Consider the following 16,419-nt stretch of genomic DNA (forward strand, 5'->3'; position numbering starts at 1 on the left):
CAGTTATCGCAGATCCACGAAGACTTCTCTCGCTTCGAATATTTTATAATTTAAGTCAGACATTTTTAAATTATAAAATATTCGTATAGCTCTGGCCTTTTCTTCTATCCGACGGTAGCCGAAACGCTGACTTCACACGGACGAGCCTCTGTATCTGTATGCGTGGAAGCCGCGATTCCGAGTTGGGCTCTCTGGTGTACCGTATTCGCGATACAACGCCGGAGAAGATACTAATGTCGCGAACGTGCTCGTACAAGAATACATTTTCTTTGCAAATGGATACGCGATAAATCCCGCCGCAGCCGCCGGACGAAATGTGCGACCGCTCCAGCTCGTCCCGTTCATTGATTAAAATTCCTTATCTCTCAAGACCCAGTTGGATACTTTTCTGACGGATTCTTCGCGTTACATGTACCTATAATCAAATCCCAAAGTTTATTCGTTGCGTTAAATCTGATTATTTAATATATTCAAATTAGTATTTGGTTAAAACAATGTACACGAGCTGTGTTCTGAAAACTGATTCCAGGCAAAACAAATGTCTAAACAATTCGAACGAGTGGATCGGAGCCGAGGGGACAGGAAGGAGTGACGGGTCTTCCTCGACAGTCGCGATTAAATGAAAGAAAAGCGGATGCTGGAGCGGGACTCTTCGGTGCAGAATCGAAGGTCGCGGCCTCGTCGATGTCTAGCTGCGAGGGGCTGCGTTTCATCAACTCATCCTACGAGAACGTTATTCGAATGCTTGAGTGAAATATTAGATACCTAATCCCGTGCCGCGCGCGTTGCGGAATCCTCTCGCTTTTTCCGCCGTGATTTCCGCCCGAGGCGCGTCCTTCGTATATCGCCGATATCCCTTCGATCCCGGCCCGGGTCGAGGTCGCCGACGTTAATCCGCGACCTTTTAAGCCGCGATCCCGTAATCGATGGGCGTAATTCGATTCAGTCGGGCGCGCTCGATCGGGCGCTTAAAACTTATTTACCGAACGTATTAGGCGGCCCCGAGGAACTCGCTAGCGCATTCAGCCACCGAGCCCACTGTTGCTCGACGATCAACACCCCAAGAATACATATGCAGATAAAAGTTAACTATCAAGGTTTCGGACACTCGAGGAAACTCGAGAAAGGGCGATCGTTGAGAAAAACTGACGGTAGAATCGGAGCAATCGCCGATCAATCCTTTCGGCGGAGATAATTAAATTTTACTCCCTGTAATCACATTAAGAAGTTAGCGATATCGTGATTACCGAGAACGAACGTTCTTGCAGCGGCAAACGGTCGTCTCGTAAATGGTATTGGTTGTTGTTCTTGCCGCGAAAAGAACGTTCTTGTCACGTAGTTTTAAAAACGAGCGCGAGTAGACAGTCGTTTATCATCCGCGGTGAATCGGAGTAAAAAGACAATCGGATACGACTTTGCAGCATTATCAATAATATGTTCGCTAGAGCACTTCCGATATCGCTCTTTAAGAAGGAATTAATGGCGCGCTCGCAGCCTGATTTGATTTATCGCAATTAAAACACCGACGGTGATTTAATTAAGCGGAGAGATTCCTCAGACGTCGGAGAGGACTTGGCGAGGAATTGCGGGATATCGGCGTTGACGAGTCCTCGAAGGTCGGGCTTGTCGATGGCCGTGATTGCGCCCGTTGAATGCGCAGCAGCATATTTCAATTTCCGTCATTCCGCCGAGAGGGCCGTAATTAAAGATAAAAAAAAGTTAATTAAATTGCAACTTGCTTTCTGAAAAATGTTAATTAAATTGCAATTTGCTTTCTGAAAAGTCTCATTCCATTCGAATTAAATAAAGGAGTTTTTTCCCAATCCGTGACTATAAATTGCATCCTCAACGTGTCTACAAGAGATTGAAGAGAAATTATTCTCTTTATCATTCTATTTATTCACAATAAAGTTTTCGTTTCTGAAATTTATAATATTAATGAATCAATGGCCATTTACGTTAAAATAAAATAAAAATGGAATGTTATCTAGCGAGAAACGACAGCTAGATTAAAATATAAATTACACGTATGTTACAGTTTATTACATTTTACATAAGTACGTATTACTAACGTATATTAAATAGATTTTCCTAACGTAATCACGGGTGACGAGAGCCCGTCGAAATAATAGACCTATTCGCGAGGAAAGTGTCTGTACACGGTATGCAGCGATTTACATTAATAATGTAACAAATTATATTATAATTACAGATAATTATTAATATACAATGTACGTAATATTATACATAAACGTTGAAATCTCGCGTTGCAGTGTTAAGGCGATAAATAAGGTCTTGGCAGCAGCCGTTACTTAATCTTAACCCCGAGATTCGCGTCGGAAAAGGAGATCGAGTGCCGAATACGATGCCGTGTATTTACAGAATGAATGATTTTCTCCAGTCTCGACGATACGTACAAATACTTTGGCAACGAGATGACACGCCCGCGAGCACGCGCGGCGTGCAATTTATGCGCGAGCTCGCGGTGACAGGCGCTAAATCGTCGAGTAGGAGTATTCGCAGCTGCTGCATCCCGGTGCCCCTCGAGTCTCTCCTCTTTCGTTCACAAGTCGACGCTGCTAGTAGAGCATGTGGCTAGTTCTCGGCATGGTTCTTGATGCACCTGTGAATTGATTATCTGTTCAATTTTGTCGGACACGTGCCGGTTACGATTGCCCCACGCGCAATACGCGACATGAAACTTTTACATAGCTTTTAATAATAAATATTATATAAATTAATTTTCTTAATTTAATTGAATTTTTTTTTATTTATTTTAATAACTTTATTATATTTATTATTTTTTTATTTGATCACACTAAAATCATCTGCCGCGTTTGCCGACGATGTTCTCTGCTCTCACCAATATTGACCTACCATGAATGGTGCTCGGTAGGGAGCCCGCTAACGATATCTCCGTGCCCGGATGCTCGTGTATCACCGTTTCGGTGATATTGTTCTCTGCTTCGGAATGAGCGCGGCGGTGTTCCGCCTTCCGTCTTTTCTCGGTACCGGCGCAGCAGTGCTGTTGCTGTTGCTGCTGCTGCTGCAGGGCCATTTCGTGGGTATAAACGGATTCGCCGTTTGAGAAAGAGTGAAACCGCTGCCGCCGTTTTGCCGCCGTTGCACGTCTCCCGACCACGCTGGAGGTATCGTGGGTACCACGCGAGACTTCATTGCATCTCTCGCGACGTTGAAGGGACTTGAGCGAATCTTCGTACCCGCTAAAAGAAAATGAAAGAAAAACTTGCCACGTAGAGAGGGGACGAGAGTTACGAGGCCCGGGTTTAAAAAATTGAAAAGACGATTAATAACGTGAATGTGCATTAAGATATTTAATTCAAACAATCATCGTATTTTAATTAATATATCATACTTATCGAGATAATCCAAATTCAAGCAAACTCGAGCCTCTCATCGGCCAAAATAGCGCAGCTTTAATCTTGTCTACCGATAAGAATCTGCGTTTAAAAACCCAACTTACTTGCTGCTCTCGCCGCTGGAAGGACTGGATGAGTGACTGCAATGACAAGACTGCGTGCGCGCCACGATACCGGAGTCTTGACCGCTAGAATGCAAAGATGTCGCGGATGCCTCGAGGCCCTTCAAAGTACCCGTTCTCACTGTGTGTTTTCCGCTCCCGCCCATTCTGAAAATAATACGACCATGTTGTAAAACAAATAAAATAAATATAATGTTAACCGATCAAGTTTAATGCGTACAATTTTTTTTTTATATATGAATAAAAACTATAAAGTATCTGCTAAGATCACACAAGTCTTTTGGCTTCAAATATTTTTTATTTAACTTTAAGTGAGAGATCGAACTTACGTATGAAAGCGAACGCAGTTGCCGTGCTCACATATGCTCTGTCGCCTGGGCATCTCGGAACAGAAAGGCTCGGGATCGTAGTGGAGGCCGTCGACGAAGGTAGGAAAAAGCGGTGGTTTTTGTAAAGTGCCAGCGGGATCCGTCAGGGCGAATCCAACCGGGCCGACGGTAGAAAACATGGCCTTGTCTCGTCGTCTACGACTAAAGTAGTAATGGAGACTTCCATTCAGAACTCACACTTGGTGGCGATAAAAGTTTTAACAAGTTTTCATTAACAATATTAATTAAATAACCAAAGTTAGAGCGATTGGTTTTCCCATTTTCTTATTTCGTTTCGTAATTAAAAGTGGGTAAAATCATAGTCTGCGTACCGTTTATTGCGACGAACGCAGGTAACGCACAGAGCGGTTACGAGAGCACCCACAAAGACGACGCATCCGAGCACCACGACCCCCACTTCGAGGGTAGATAGCAAATAACGTTGATTACTCCTGCGTGGGGCATTTCCAGCAATTTCCAGCACGCGATATTCGTCCAACTCGCGTTTTATGTCCGCTTTCTTGTTATTAAATACACTGAAAAGACACGCGTATGAAATAAGTCTCTTAAAGCATTAATTAACTTCTTTGAAAGTGACGCATTTTAAATTGTTAAAATACGATTATCAATATTCAATTGCTCAACCTGTGCAAGGTTTCCATGTCTACCATAACGTTCAGGCTCGGGTCGATTGCATAGAGATAGACGTCGGTCCTGAAAAAGTAATTTGAATATAACTGTCTTGAATTTGAGATTTATTCTAACATTTATCGAATAAAATTATTTTTTAAACTACTTACGAGGCTCCGTCGACTAGATTCTTTTCGATGTGAGGCTCCAGCTTTCGCACTCGCACCTCCAGTCCGGTCACGTTCTGTAGCGCGCTGAAAAAAACAACCCTCGCACGTTATCGCGCTCGCTTCGGTATCGCGACCGTAGAAACTTACATAGTGATGTTCTCGAGCTCGGGCTCGATCTCGATTGGCTTCCGGCCCATGACCATGACCACTTGCTTTTGATCGTCCAGCACGTACACCTGCGAGTCGAAAAACGAGATGCACCAACCGAATGGTAAAATTAACTGTCAAGGTCGTCGCTGAGTGAAATGAGAGAGAAGAGACGGGGGGAAGTTTCCGCCTTTCGCAGCATCCCATTTCCTCGCGAGGGAAATTAGTCCGGGCACTATCTCTAACGGCGAGTAATTAAGATACATCGCGCGAGAGATGTACATACGTAAGCACAGGAATATGCACACGAGCGTGGACTTACAAAGACGTTGGCGATGCTGCTCCGTCCGCTCTCGGCGCCTTGTCTGTCGGTGGCCTTGACGTCGAAGCCGAAGACGCGGCCGGCGTCGCGGCCAAAACTCACCACCGATCGCACTTGACCGCTGAGCGGGTCAATGGCGAAACGCGGAGTGTCCTCCCGGCCAAGAATTTGGTAGCGTATCTCGCCATTTATTCCCAGGTCTGGATCCTCGGCCTGCGTGCGCCAAACAAATTCTGACATTAAAGCCGATAGTCGGTTTCCGCGGCGTTTCGAGTCCTCGCGTAACTCTTTAATCGCGAGAAAATTTTTACTTCGACCACGGATGCAGGATTACTTTTTACTTTTATTAGCGTGTTCCGAGCCACGTCGCGATTAACAGAGCGATCCGTATGGACGCTCGACGGCACCGAAATTTACTGTAAAGAGTACTTTCGAAAATTAAACAAAATTCGGAAAGAGCTGTCGCGGTCGCGAGGAGAGAGAGATGAGGCGCGGAGAACCAACGGTACGACGGTATAAACCCCAAAGTGAATTAAAAGCGGGCTCGCTTTGACTCAAGCCGACGTAGTACGTACCTCCACTTTGACGACCTCGTAACCATAATGAGCAGTGGTAGGAATGGCGGCAAGAATGGGCCTGTCTTTTGTCTTGAACCTGGGAGCGTTGTCATTCACATCCTTTACTCTGACGACTACTCTGGCTTCGTTAGGCGCTAGGCCGTTTAGCCTCTCGCCAATTACCGGATAGATCATCACCGGCATGCCGCGGCCGAGCTTTAGCCGATCGACCCTGACTCTCACCTCGTATCGATCTCTAGCCTCCCGATCGATGTCCGTCGTTAGATAAAGAGAGCCGTTCTTAGGATCAACCGAGAAGTGTTCGCGGCCGTCGGAGCCGTCCGCGACGACGCTGTATCTGATGTAATCATCGTGGCGATCATCGGCGAGATCGAGCTCAGCAATGAGCAACGGCACGGAAGCGTTCTCGTCAATCTCGACCTCGTAGTAACGATGCCGGAAGGTCGGCATCTTGTGCACCTCATTGTCCGCTTCCTCGTCGTCGTCGACGTTGAGCACTGTGACGAGGACCACGGCCGACGAGGTCAAGCTAATCGGCGAGCCTAGGTCGCTTGCCGTGACGATCAGACGATGATTGTTCTTAGTCTCGTAGTCGAGCTTGGCGATCGTTGTGACGATGCCTTCTTTGCTGTCCACCGCAAAGTATTGTTTGTCCGCGTGGTCCTCATAGGTTAAGTCGAACAAGATCAGTCCGTTTCCGTTCCCGGCGAAATCGCTGTCGTTCGCGTACACTTTGACGATCTGCGTGCCGATCGGGCTGCTCTCAAGAACGGAGACGCGGTAAACCGGCAGCCAGTCGTCGTCCTCGAGCTCGTCGTAACCGTGGAACGTCGGCGCGTTGTCGTTCACATCCAACACATTTATCTCCACTTCCACGGAGGAGCTCAGACTTGGTAGACCATGGTCCCGGGCGATCACGAGCAACCGGTGGGCTGTGGCCCTCTCGCGATCGAGGATTCCGCTCACCCGTATGATTCCATCGCGCGAATCTATTTCGAACGACCTCGTGCCGTTGCTAGCCAGCTCCGAGTCCTCGTGACTGGTGATCAGCTCGTAGCTGAGAGCGGCGTTCTCACCGAAGTCAGTGTCGAGCGCTTGCACCGCGCCGACCCCGCGTGTAGAGTAGGTGCCTTCGGGCACGTCGAAAGTGTACCAGGACTTGTCGAACACAGGAGCGTGGTCGTTGACGTCCATCACATGAATCCGGACGGTGATGTTGTCCGCGAGGCCGTCGGAGTCCCGCGCCAGAACGAACAGTCGAATATCTTTCTCCGGCGGAAGGCTACGAGCAATGGAGATCTCGGCCGTGCGCGAGTCCAAGTGAAAGTAGCGACGGCTAGTCGCGTCATAGCGGCGCGATCGCACGCCGCTCGAGGTCGTTTCATTTCCTAAACTGTACGTTATCACCGCGTTTGCACCCTCGTCCCTATCGTCCGCCAACAGGCGTATTATCGGCACGCCGATAGTTGTATTTTCCGGAACTAATAATAGCGGCGACCGTCGCCCACCGTCCACTGAGTCTCCAGGTTGACCGTCCTCGCTTTCCGCCTCCCTTTCGGAGGACGAGTCACTTGGGTTATACGATACCCGCACCCCTTGATCCGGCAGCACTATCATTCGTATGAACTTTGGCGGGTTGTCATTCGCGTCAAGGACCGCTATTTTCAAAGTGCTCTCCGACTTCAATCCGCCTGTTTGAAAAATAAAGAAATAATTTAGTTTTGCGTTTAAATAATGAATAAAAATATGATATAATATATGTGTAAAAGAACTTACCGCTGTCGATGGCGATAATCTGGAACTCATAGTTCGCTTTTGCTTCGCGATCCAGAATTTCATCGCTCTCGTAGTACACTCGGCCGGTCACCGGGTCGATCCTGAAGAGATTACTGCCGTCGCCCTGCAGCGCGAGCGTAAAGTCCCGATTTTCGCCCTCGTCTTTATCGCTCGCTGCGATCGAGTCCGTCAGGGTGACTTCCGTGCCCGCGGGACTGTTCTCCATAATCCGACCCTCGTAAGCGGGCAGGGTGAACTCCGGCGCGTGATCGTTCTCGTCGTCCACGATTATTCGCACCTGAGCGCCGAATGGTCGTAAATTCAGCGATTAAAAGCAAACAAACACAGATTGCGAAACTCAGTTTGCAAATGGTAAACTCACCTGGAACACACCCACTCCGCGCAGACTTTCGGCGATCACGGTGATGCTGTAGTTCTCCCTTGTTTCGCGGTCTAAGCCCTGAGGGGCGTAAAGCGAGCCGTCGTCCGTAATGGCGATGTCGGGCACATCTTGCTGATTAACGATAAGGAACTGAGTGCCGGGCACAGCCGCCGCGGTGCCGTTGTGCGGAAGCACTTGGCCGATCAATGCGCTGGGCACGTTCTCTTTCACGTGGAAAGACAGAGGAGCAGTGGTCGTTCCCCTGCAATCAGCGGTCGTCGACTTTAGAACAGGTAAAGAATATTCACCTGGTACCTTTGGCCTTTGGCCTTTCGCCGCGTTCGATAAAATCAGTCGGCGAATCCGGCGTATCGATCTCGCGAGAGAGACACGACAAGCTCGTGAAGGATGTTACTTAACAGCTCGGAGGCTGAATCGCGGAGGAAACCGCGTAATTTGTCGACAAAAGCTCGCCGGGACAATTTGACAGTCATACGATTCGTTTTATTTATTTATTTTTTTTTTAATTAATTAATTAATTAATAGAGAGAGGATTTTACGTGTGCTTGAGCGACATCGTCACGGAGGTCGTTAAGTATCATCAGGTATTACTTACTTTGTAAAGATACCCCTGTCGTCGTTCGGATCTACAACGTGGATCGAGACGTTCGTGATTAGCGTCAACTCTCGCTCGTCGGTGACGATCGCCTCGAAATCGTACATGGCGCGGTCGAAGCGCTCGATCTCCTCCACGACCGTTATCGTGCCTGAGCGCTCCTCCACGGCGAATGGAACTGAAATCCCGACGTGTTTGTATGCGACATGTGCCACGCATTTGCATGAATAATACAAGCGTTTTGCGCGCGGTGCGGCGTGCTTCCGGCCGCGCATTGAAATTAGGGCACACCTGGGAACGTATTCCCTTTTCCTCCCCCGTCGACGCGAGAACGAGGGTTTATTGAACCGTTAAAAAAATGCGACGTGTAGGTTTCAACCCTCGAGATTTAATTTTCTTTCCCTCCTATTTTCCAATCTCAAATGTACTGTTTTTAAACAATGTTTTTAGATTAATTAATAAATCAGATATTAAGAAAAAAAATCCAGAATAAAAAAAAAAAAAATTAATTTTAACTCAATGTTCTGGTTAAGAAATATTTCCCGCAAGTGTCATGAATTAATTAACGTTATCATTGTCGCGTATCGTACGTACCTCCCTCTTCATAGCCGTGCAAGAGATCGTATACGAGGTCGTTAGTTTTGATAGCGTCATTCAGACGAATCTGCCCGACACTTGTGCCTACGGGAACGTTCGCACCGACCCAGAACTCGTACGGTGCTCCGACGAAATCTGGTTCCCACGAATTTGGACCTGAAAGGGTGAAATTCAGATCAAGTGTATCGAGAAATCCCGACGAAAATACACAGACATTTTCGAGAGAAATTATCACATTTATAAAAAAATACATTTTTGGAAAATAAATTATTCGTTTTTAAAAATAAAAAAGTAAAAAAAAAATATATATATATATATATAAAACAGTAAAAAAATTAATAGCTTATATTCGAACGTTTTAATTTTTCTACGCTGATTAAATATTCTTTTATCTCGAAAAGCAGATAATTATCTGCAGTCTTAATTGACTGAACAATTCGCCCGTTAAATTCTCGCCGTTCTAAATTCTTTTACGCCGCTCACTCACCGTCCGCTCGGAAAACGTCTACCGTGACGACCGCCAGAGAGAATCTTCTCTCGCTGGGATTCGCGGGTTGATCAGCCGCCTCCACGAAGATCGCGTGTCTGCCCTCGAGTATCGGACTCTCGGATGCCGTAATAAGGCCCGTGTTCTCGTCCACCGCAAACGGCGGCTTGCGCAGCGTAGAGTTACCCGGTTTTTGCAATCGATAGCGAACCAGGCCGTTCGGGCCCAGGTCGTCGTCCACGGCGTGCACCTGACCGAGTGCCGTGCCGACCTTCACGTCGCTCCTCGCCACGAGCTCGTACAAATTGCCCGGCACGAAAATCGGATTGTTGTCGTTGGCGTCAAGCAGGGTAATCTCGACGTCCACGGCAGAGCCCTTCGATCCGTCGCCCGTCACGACGCTCGGTCTGCGCTCCACGGCGTAAACCTTCATCTTGAGGTGGTCGCGCTTTTCGCGGTCTAGAATCGTCTGATCTTTTACGGTGAGCCAGCCGGACTCCGGATCCACGGAGAAGGCGCCTGACGGATCTCTCAGCTGATAGTCGAACTCTCCGTTCTCGCCCTGGTCCTTATCGCGCGCGATCACTTGAAGAACGCTAAAGCCGTTCGGTAGATTCTCCACGATGCTGATGTTGTACAGATCGACTTCGAACTGCGGCAGATTATCGTTCAGATCCAGCACTTCCACCTCGACCCGCGCGACGGTCATCTTGAGCGGGTTGTCCACCTGCGACGCGTGTATCTGAAGATTGAACGTGTTGCCCGGCAAGCTCCGTTCGGCGTCCAAGTCGATCGCGCGTTTCAGGAACAGCGAACCGTTTTTAGGATCGAGATGAAAAAAGCCTCTCTCGTTGCCGGATATTATGTCGTATCGCACCGGCACGTTTATATCGCGGTCGCGATCAGCCGCGTGGATGGGATTGGTAAAGTTTATCTCCGTAAAGATCGGGTATTCCTGTAGAAAGAAAATTTTTCTATAATTTAAACTCCTTTATTTTTATAATAATTATATTATTAAAACACCTCGCGCGTCAAAAATACTAAGACGATAGTCGCAGTCTTACCGGCATAGGATAGAACTCGCGGATTCTCGCCTTGTAGATGTCCCGCGTGAACTTCGGATCGAGATCGTCGTTATCCACCACGGTTATCTTCACCGTGCTGTTCGTACTCCTGGCGGGAACGCCGCGATCCTAAGGAATTGCGCCATGTGTGCATTACGTCAGGTATTACCATTGGCAAAACCAGTCCAGTTCGTCATTCATCGCTGAGTTGCAGTTTCTCGCGACGCGACGTGTCGACCGCTGCGGAATGCGGCGGTTATTTAACTCTTTCGCGTTCGGCGGAACGAGAGGCCGCGGAAACGACGCGACGCACCGGCGATCAGTGACTACGGGCTGATTTAATAGATTTAGGGTCCTTAGGACTCAGGATACTCACGGTCGCAGTAATCACCAAGCTGAACTCGCGATCCCCGCTGTCGTAATCGACCGGCTTTCGGAGGATCAGGGCAGTCCTGTGCCCGGACTCGAGGGAGAACTTCCCCTGCTCGTTCCCTCTCACGATGGCGTAATAGACGTCGCTGTTTGGCGTGTTCGGCTTGTCGCCATCCAGCGCGTGGATCCCGCGGAATATCGTCACGCCTGCGAATTTCATTTTCAAGTCCCTTCGTACGCGGCTCTTGCGGGATATGCGAGGAAAAGGGGAAGGAACGCGGGAGAAAAATCGCTGCTCGATCCCCGATGGAATTTGGAAAAATGGAATTTTATGTAGAGCGAAATCCGGTCTCGCGGAAAAATATCCGGGAAAACGTAGAATGCCGGATTTCTACGCGCAGCGAACCGTGCCCTGCGTCCGAGTAACATTTCATTTCCGCGATCGCGCGGATCACGCGACATGTTACATGCAAATGCGATCAGGAGGGTATCAATTATACATCCAGGTGTGGCAGCGCGATTTATGATATCGCGTTAAAAAAAAAAAAGAGAAAGAGAAGAAGTGTGATATCTTACCAACTGGCGTAAGCTCGTCCACCGTTACGTGATAAGGCGCGTCGACGAATTGCGGCGCGTGGTCGTTTATGTCCTCCACGTAAATCGTTACGGACAAGTGCGACGACACCTAAACGAAAATCACATTCGGTGGCTGCAGTTTCTCCCTCGCGTCTTCGTCGGTCGGTCGCTCCCAGCCTCTAATCCGTGCCGAATTATGCGACGGCACACATTCGGCATCTCGGGGCTCATTTTACGGCTCGGGTCATAAAACGCGATCGTTTGGGAAATGAAAAAGGAGATCGATATAGCTCCCGGGGAAACGGTACTTGGCGTGGTCCCTCGCGGAATCGAGCGTTTACATATCGAGCGAGTTAAGCGCGGATCTAGCGCGCGACCGTTCGCCGCGAAAGCCGCGATCGTTGGCAATCAAGTCGAGTAAACAGTGGAGCAGACGGCGGGGTCCATCGATCACCGCTTTCCGCTCGTTCGTTTCGTCGCGGCCGAGTATCTTCGAAAGCGAGCGAGTCCGAGAGGCGCTAAAGTGGTCCGAGAGAAACGCCGATTTGCATCCCCCGATTTACGATTATCCGCCTATAACGAAAATTTTATTTATTCGGCGCTTGAAAATCATAAAATTAATCGGCCAGGGTGCCGTTCGGCCGCGATTTGTTACATAAAACGCTTATTACTACGCGCGAAAGAGCCTGGAACCGGTAAACTCGACCCGCGCGTTCTTTTCTCGCGCCGAACCGGCTCGCGGCACGCTCTAATTGCACGCTCGAACTCGAAAAAAAATCTCGCGACAATCTTGTTAAGGGGCAACGAGCGAGGGCAGCCGAACGCTAGCGATTTTCATTACGAGACCAACGACCGACGAAACGCAACACCCAATTTTCTTATACATATATAATATTATTAATATCGTTATTATTATATTGTGCATAATTATTAATAATATATAATATTATTAATGTTATGTATTTTCTTACCGATGAATCACCGAAGCCCGAGTCGCAGGAGACTCGGAACTTTAGCAGGTTTCTCGGCGATTCCGCGTCCACCAAGTCTTCCAGAGACTGCGCCAAAATCAGAGAAACATGCGTCGCATTCGTCTCCTTGTACGTGAAAAAACCTGCATCTTCTTCCTGCAAGATTAATTTTTCGCGCGTTGCTTTAGCAAACGGGTTTAAGACCGGTCGCTCTAGCTTTCTGGCGAATTCGCTTGTCCATTAGAAACGAAAGATAAAGATGAGATCGTGAGATCCCGATAAACGAATCAATCGGAAAGCTGGAGCAACCCGAGTCCAACGGGAATTCGCGACGTACCTTGTCGACTGCCGTGATAGAGAGCCGATTTCTCGGATGCGCCTCCAGCGAGAGGATCTCCGTACCAGTTTCCAAATTCTCCGGCACTCGCACGAATTTTAAGTACTCGCCGACGGGATAAAACTGGCATCCTGTCAAGCGGAGGTTAAGAACGTTAAGCATACTTATCGCGTCTATATAAGTATGTATAATAATTTACGTGTAATACACCTAAATAAATGCATAAAATATGCAAACTTTCTTTGCGATTAAATTTCTCTGTGATACTTAAATATGAATCGTCTCTCGCTCGTACACCGAAGGGCAGATACGGCATTTTCTGCGGCTAGCGTACGTAATATTAAAGACGGTAAAGACAGGGGATGAGAGAACGGAGAGAAATCAGTCATCGGCAAACCGGCCGGCGCGGTATATACCTACACGCGGTACTACATATAAAAGAATAAAAAAAAAAAAAAATAATAATTGCCGTTCGAGCGATATTACGCCACATGCGTGTTTTATATTTTTAGACAAAGAATCCCGTATCCGCCGTGTGTTTCGTCACTGAAAACCACGTGGCACGTGAGCGATCCTCTCTGGCTTGACGCTATTGTTGCGTACGCGTTGAAGTCCGTACGACCGACTAATTATCCGACATGATCTGGACGCGAGAGTGAAACATAGCACCCGGCCGCGAAAGGGAACGGATCGGGAGGCGATAACGGAGCCGCCCGGCCGTTATCTGGCCACGAAGGAAGCTGCCTTGATTTTATCTCAATTTATTCCAGTTACCGCGATCGCTGAGCCGATCAGATCGACTCGCAGTATCTCGACACGTTAAGACGCATCTACAACTCTCTCGGGAGACTTTATCACCACCTCTTTTGCTCGTAAAAACGTTACACCCCAGCGATCCGTTTCGAGAGCCCGGTATCTTCGTAATCGCGCTGCCTACGCTGACTGCACGCGCGGATCATCATTTTATGCTCGTTCGAGGTTTTTCCACGGCGGCTACTCGCGTCGTGCAGCGGACGGTTACGCGATAAACCCTTGCCCGTTTCTGTGCAATCTCGCAGAAACATATACCCTAGATTGCATCAAAAGACAAAGACATTATAATATATTTAAAATTAATTTTATTTTGTAAGTTTTATTAATTTTTTTAATTAATCACGAGGATAAAAAAGATAGGTCAGTTCGCGGTAAGCTTCGGCGGCTCTTTCACCTTTTGACGCGCTCTGTATGACGGAAGCCGGCCCGTGTCAGGATTTTCTCGCTATCGCGCCTCGATCCCATAAATCTCTAATCCAGTCGAAGGTGAATTCTTATCGAGACTGAGCATCGTGGGCTTGATGCATTATTATTGTGCCCCATTTATGTCACATCGGGTCGATCGAGTCATCGTTAGTTATTCCGCTGCAAAGTTCGGTCTTTCGCGGCGACAAGTACTCTGAGTTTTGTAACAAAGTCCCCGTCCCTCGTCTCGGCCACCTACATCGTGCCGCACAGGTGGTCCCGCGGTCACTTATCACGGCGGACTTTCACCTTATCACCCGGCGAATGTAACGCGGTCCGATTACGAGGTGGACGCGCGCTCATGCGTACCTGCCGCGCTGGTTCCCGTTATTTTTTTCTCGTCAGCGAATCTACGACCAGCTAAAGTTTTCTTCGGCCACGCGAGACTTTCGCAATGACCCTTTTGCGTGCGAACCTCTTATCCGGCTAAGGCTTCAATCTCGGACAAAAAAAAATTTGCAGCAGCTTCCTTAGGTCATTCTCAGCGTTTATTTCGAAAAATCCACGCTTCGTCTTAATTGCATCGTCTCGTCGATGACGCGCGATCACTTCCGGATTTCTCACCCTCGAATCTCGCGACGCGTCAAACGATGCTGTCGCGTCGGACGCGGTTATGCCTTAATTAAGAATTTACTTACGTGGCGGAACTAATTGCGAAACCCACGGCTGATTATTACCGGCGTCGTTACGCGCGGTTAAAAATAACTTTGCACTTTCTAGCCCGTCCCGGGCGACGCCAAGTGAGGCGTTTTCCCGCGAGGTGCGAATCCGAAATCCCGTCGATTACGGTCACCGGCAAATTGCGTGCGTAAAGCGCGCGAGTAACGCGACGCCGAGAAACTTAGTGGTCACGGACGATGTGAGCTGTTATTTATAAGAATTTCAACCGTAAAACCTATGAGCTGATAAACTCTGCGCTCTAATAATATCAGAAACGATGTAAGAAAGAAATGTTCTTTTTTGCATACTTAAACGTACTCTTTTGCCGCTCCTCTGTTGCAACGTTTAACGTTAAACGGATAACGCCCCGTGCCCGCTAACTCGCGCAATTAATGGCTCTTAGTTTTTAACCACCTTCTTGAACGGCGTAATTGGCGTGAAAGTATTTATCTCGAGCTGTGCGAGTCGCCGCGTGTTTCGCGGTTAGCATTGAATCTCTCGGAGCTTTACTTTCCAGAGGGATCGCAAACGTTTTAGAGGAATCACTTCGCGGGAGTCGCGCCTCGGTCTTTCTCTTTCGCATCGAGCGGTCTCTGGCTGCCTTCCGCGTTCATTTCTCGAGTCGACGCGAGAAAGGGGATTACTTTTGAAAGGCGAGCGGGCCAAGAAGATCGCGTGCAAGCGCCTCGACACGCTCGCGCGGGCACATCTTCATCGAGATGAGCGTTATACGTCGCTGCGACAATGAATGTGCTTCTCCTGTCGCACACAATGTACATGCATGCATATGCACACGTATGCGCGCAAGCGTATCATTGCATTTACAAGAGTGAGCTGCTCTCCGGAGCTTCGACGGAAGTGGTCCAAGGTCGGTCTACTTTTTGCGCCCTTTTGCAGCTTCTCGAAATTGGGATGAACCTCGCGAGCACGAAACCTCGAGCGTCCCCGCTCTCGAAGCAACTTGCACGACTCCCGTGCGCGAACGTTCGCGATATAAATTTCATATGTTTGTAATTGCGCGACGCGAGTCGGTTAATTATGACGAGAAATATTTTAGCAATAATTATCGCAAGTATTTTCCACTTTCCTTTCGTTTCGAAGCATTCAATTGGCTCGGTTAGCTCGATCCTATCATCGCTAAATGTTATTTTAATTAAATTTCTTTTTTTCCTCTCTCCTTTTTCTTCGCGTGCTTCGTAAAGTTCGTTTTTAATACTCGAAGTAAATCGGTTACAACATTTATCCGGCAGGTATTAATTTGGAAATTTTTGTAAGATTATTAAATGACAAGAGCTACAAAAATTCCTGGCGTTTCCACTTGAGTCGAGCAGCAGTCCTTCAAGTTCTCTCGAAGCTCACTTTATGGGATCGATTTTTTACGGGGCTTCGTTCCGCGGAGTCCACTTCCGCGATGCGACGCCGTAAGCTGCGGGGATACAATGAGCGACGACTGCTCGCATCTTCGCCGGGAGCGATCTCGCAGGTGCATACCAACGATTCAATCTGTTTGTGCGCAACGGTGAACGCACGTACGCGTCGACAATCGAATATCTGTACGCGCGAGCCGACGGGATATTACGATTATT

The 16,419-nt window shown here is 48.1% G+C and overlaps 1 protein-coding gene across 1 annotated transcript; it reads right to left on the reverse strand.

Moving 5' to 3' along the window:
• Positions 1–2,454: 2,454 nt before the first annotated feature.
• On the reverse strand, positions 2,455–13,640 carry Cad89d (cadherin 89D). Its single transcript, XM_070667618.1, is given in 20 exon segments — positions 2,455–2,623; positions 2,878–3,224; positions 3,485–3,706; positions 3,796–4,032; positions 4,203–4,406; positions 4,516–4,584; positions 4,671–4,754; positions 4,818–4,906; positions 5,140–5,352; positions 5,715–7,408; positions 7,494–7,791; positions 7,876–8,137; positions 8,492–8,669; positions 9,086–9,244; positions 9,576–10,530; positions 10,640–10,768; positions 11,016–11,218; positions 11,588–11,696; positions 12,559–12,714; positions 12,896–13,640. Coding segments are annotated over 20 exon segments (5,814 nt in total). The 5' UTR covers positions 13,058–13,640; the 3' UTR covers positions 2,455–2,579.
• Between the last annotated feature and the right edge of the window lie 2,779 nt (positions 13,641–16,419).

This window comes from Cardiocondyla obscurior, linkage group LG16, assembly GCF_019399895.1.
Source record: "Cardiocondyla obscurior isolate alpha-2009 linkage group LG16, Cobs3.1, whole genome shotgun sequence".
Classification (NCBI taxonomy): Eukaryota; Metazoa; Arthropoda; class Insecta; order Hymenoptera; family Formicidae; genus Cardiocondyla; species Cardiocondyla obscurior.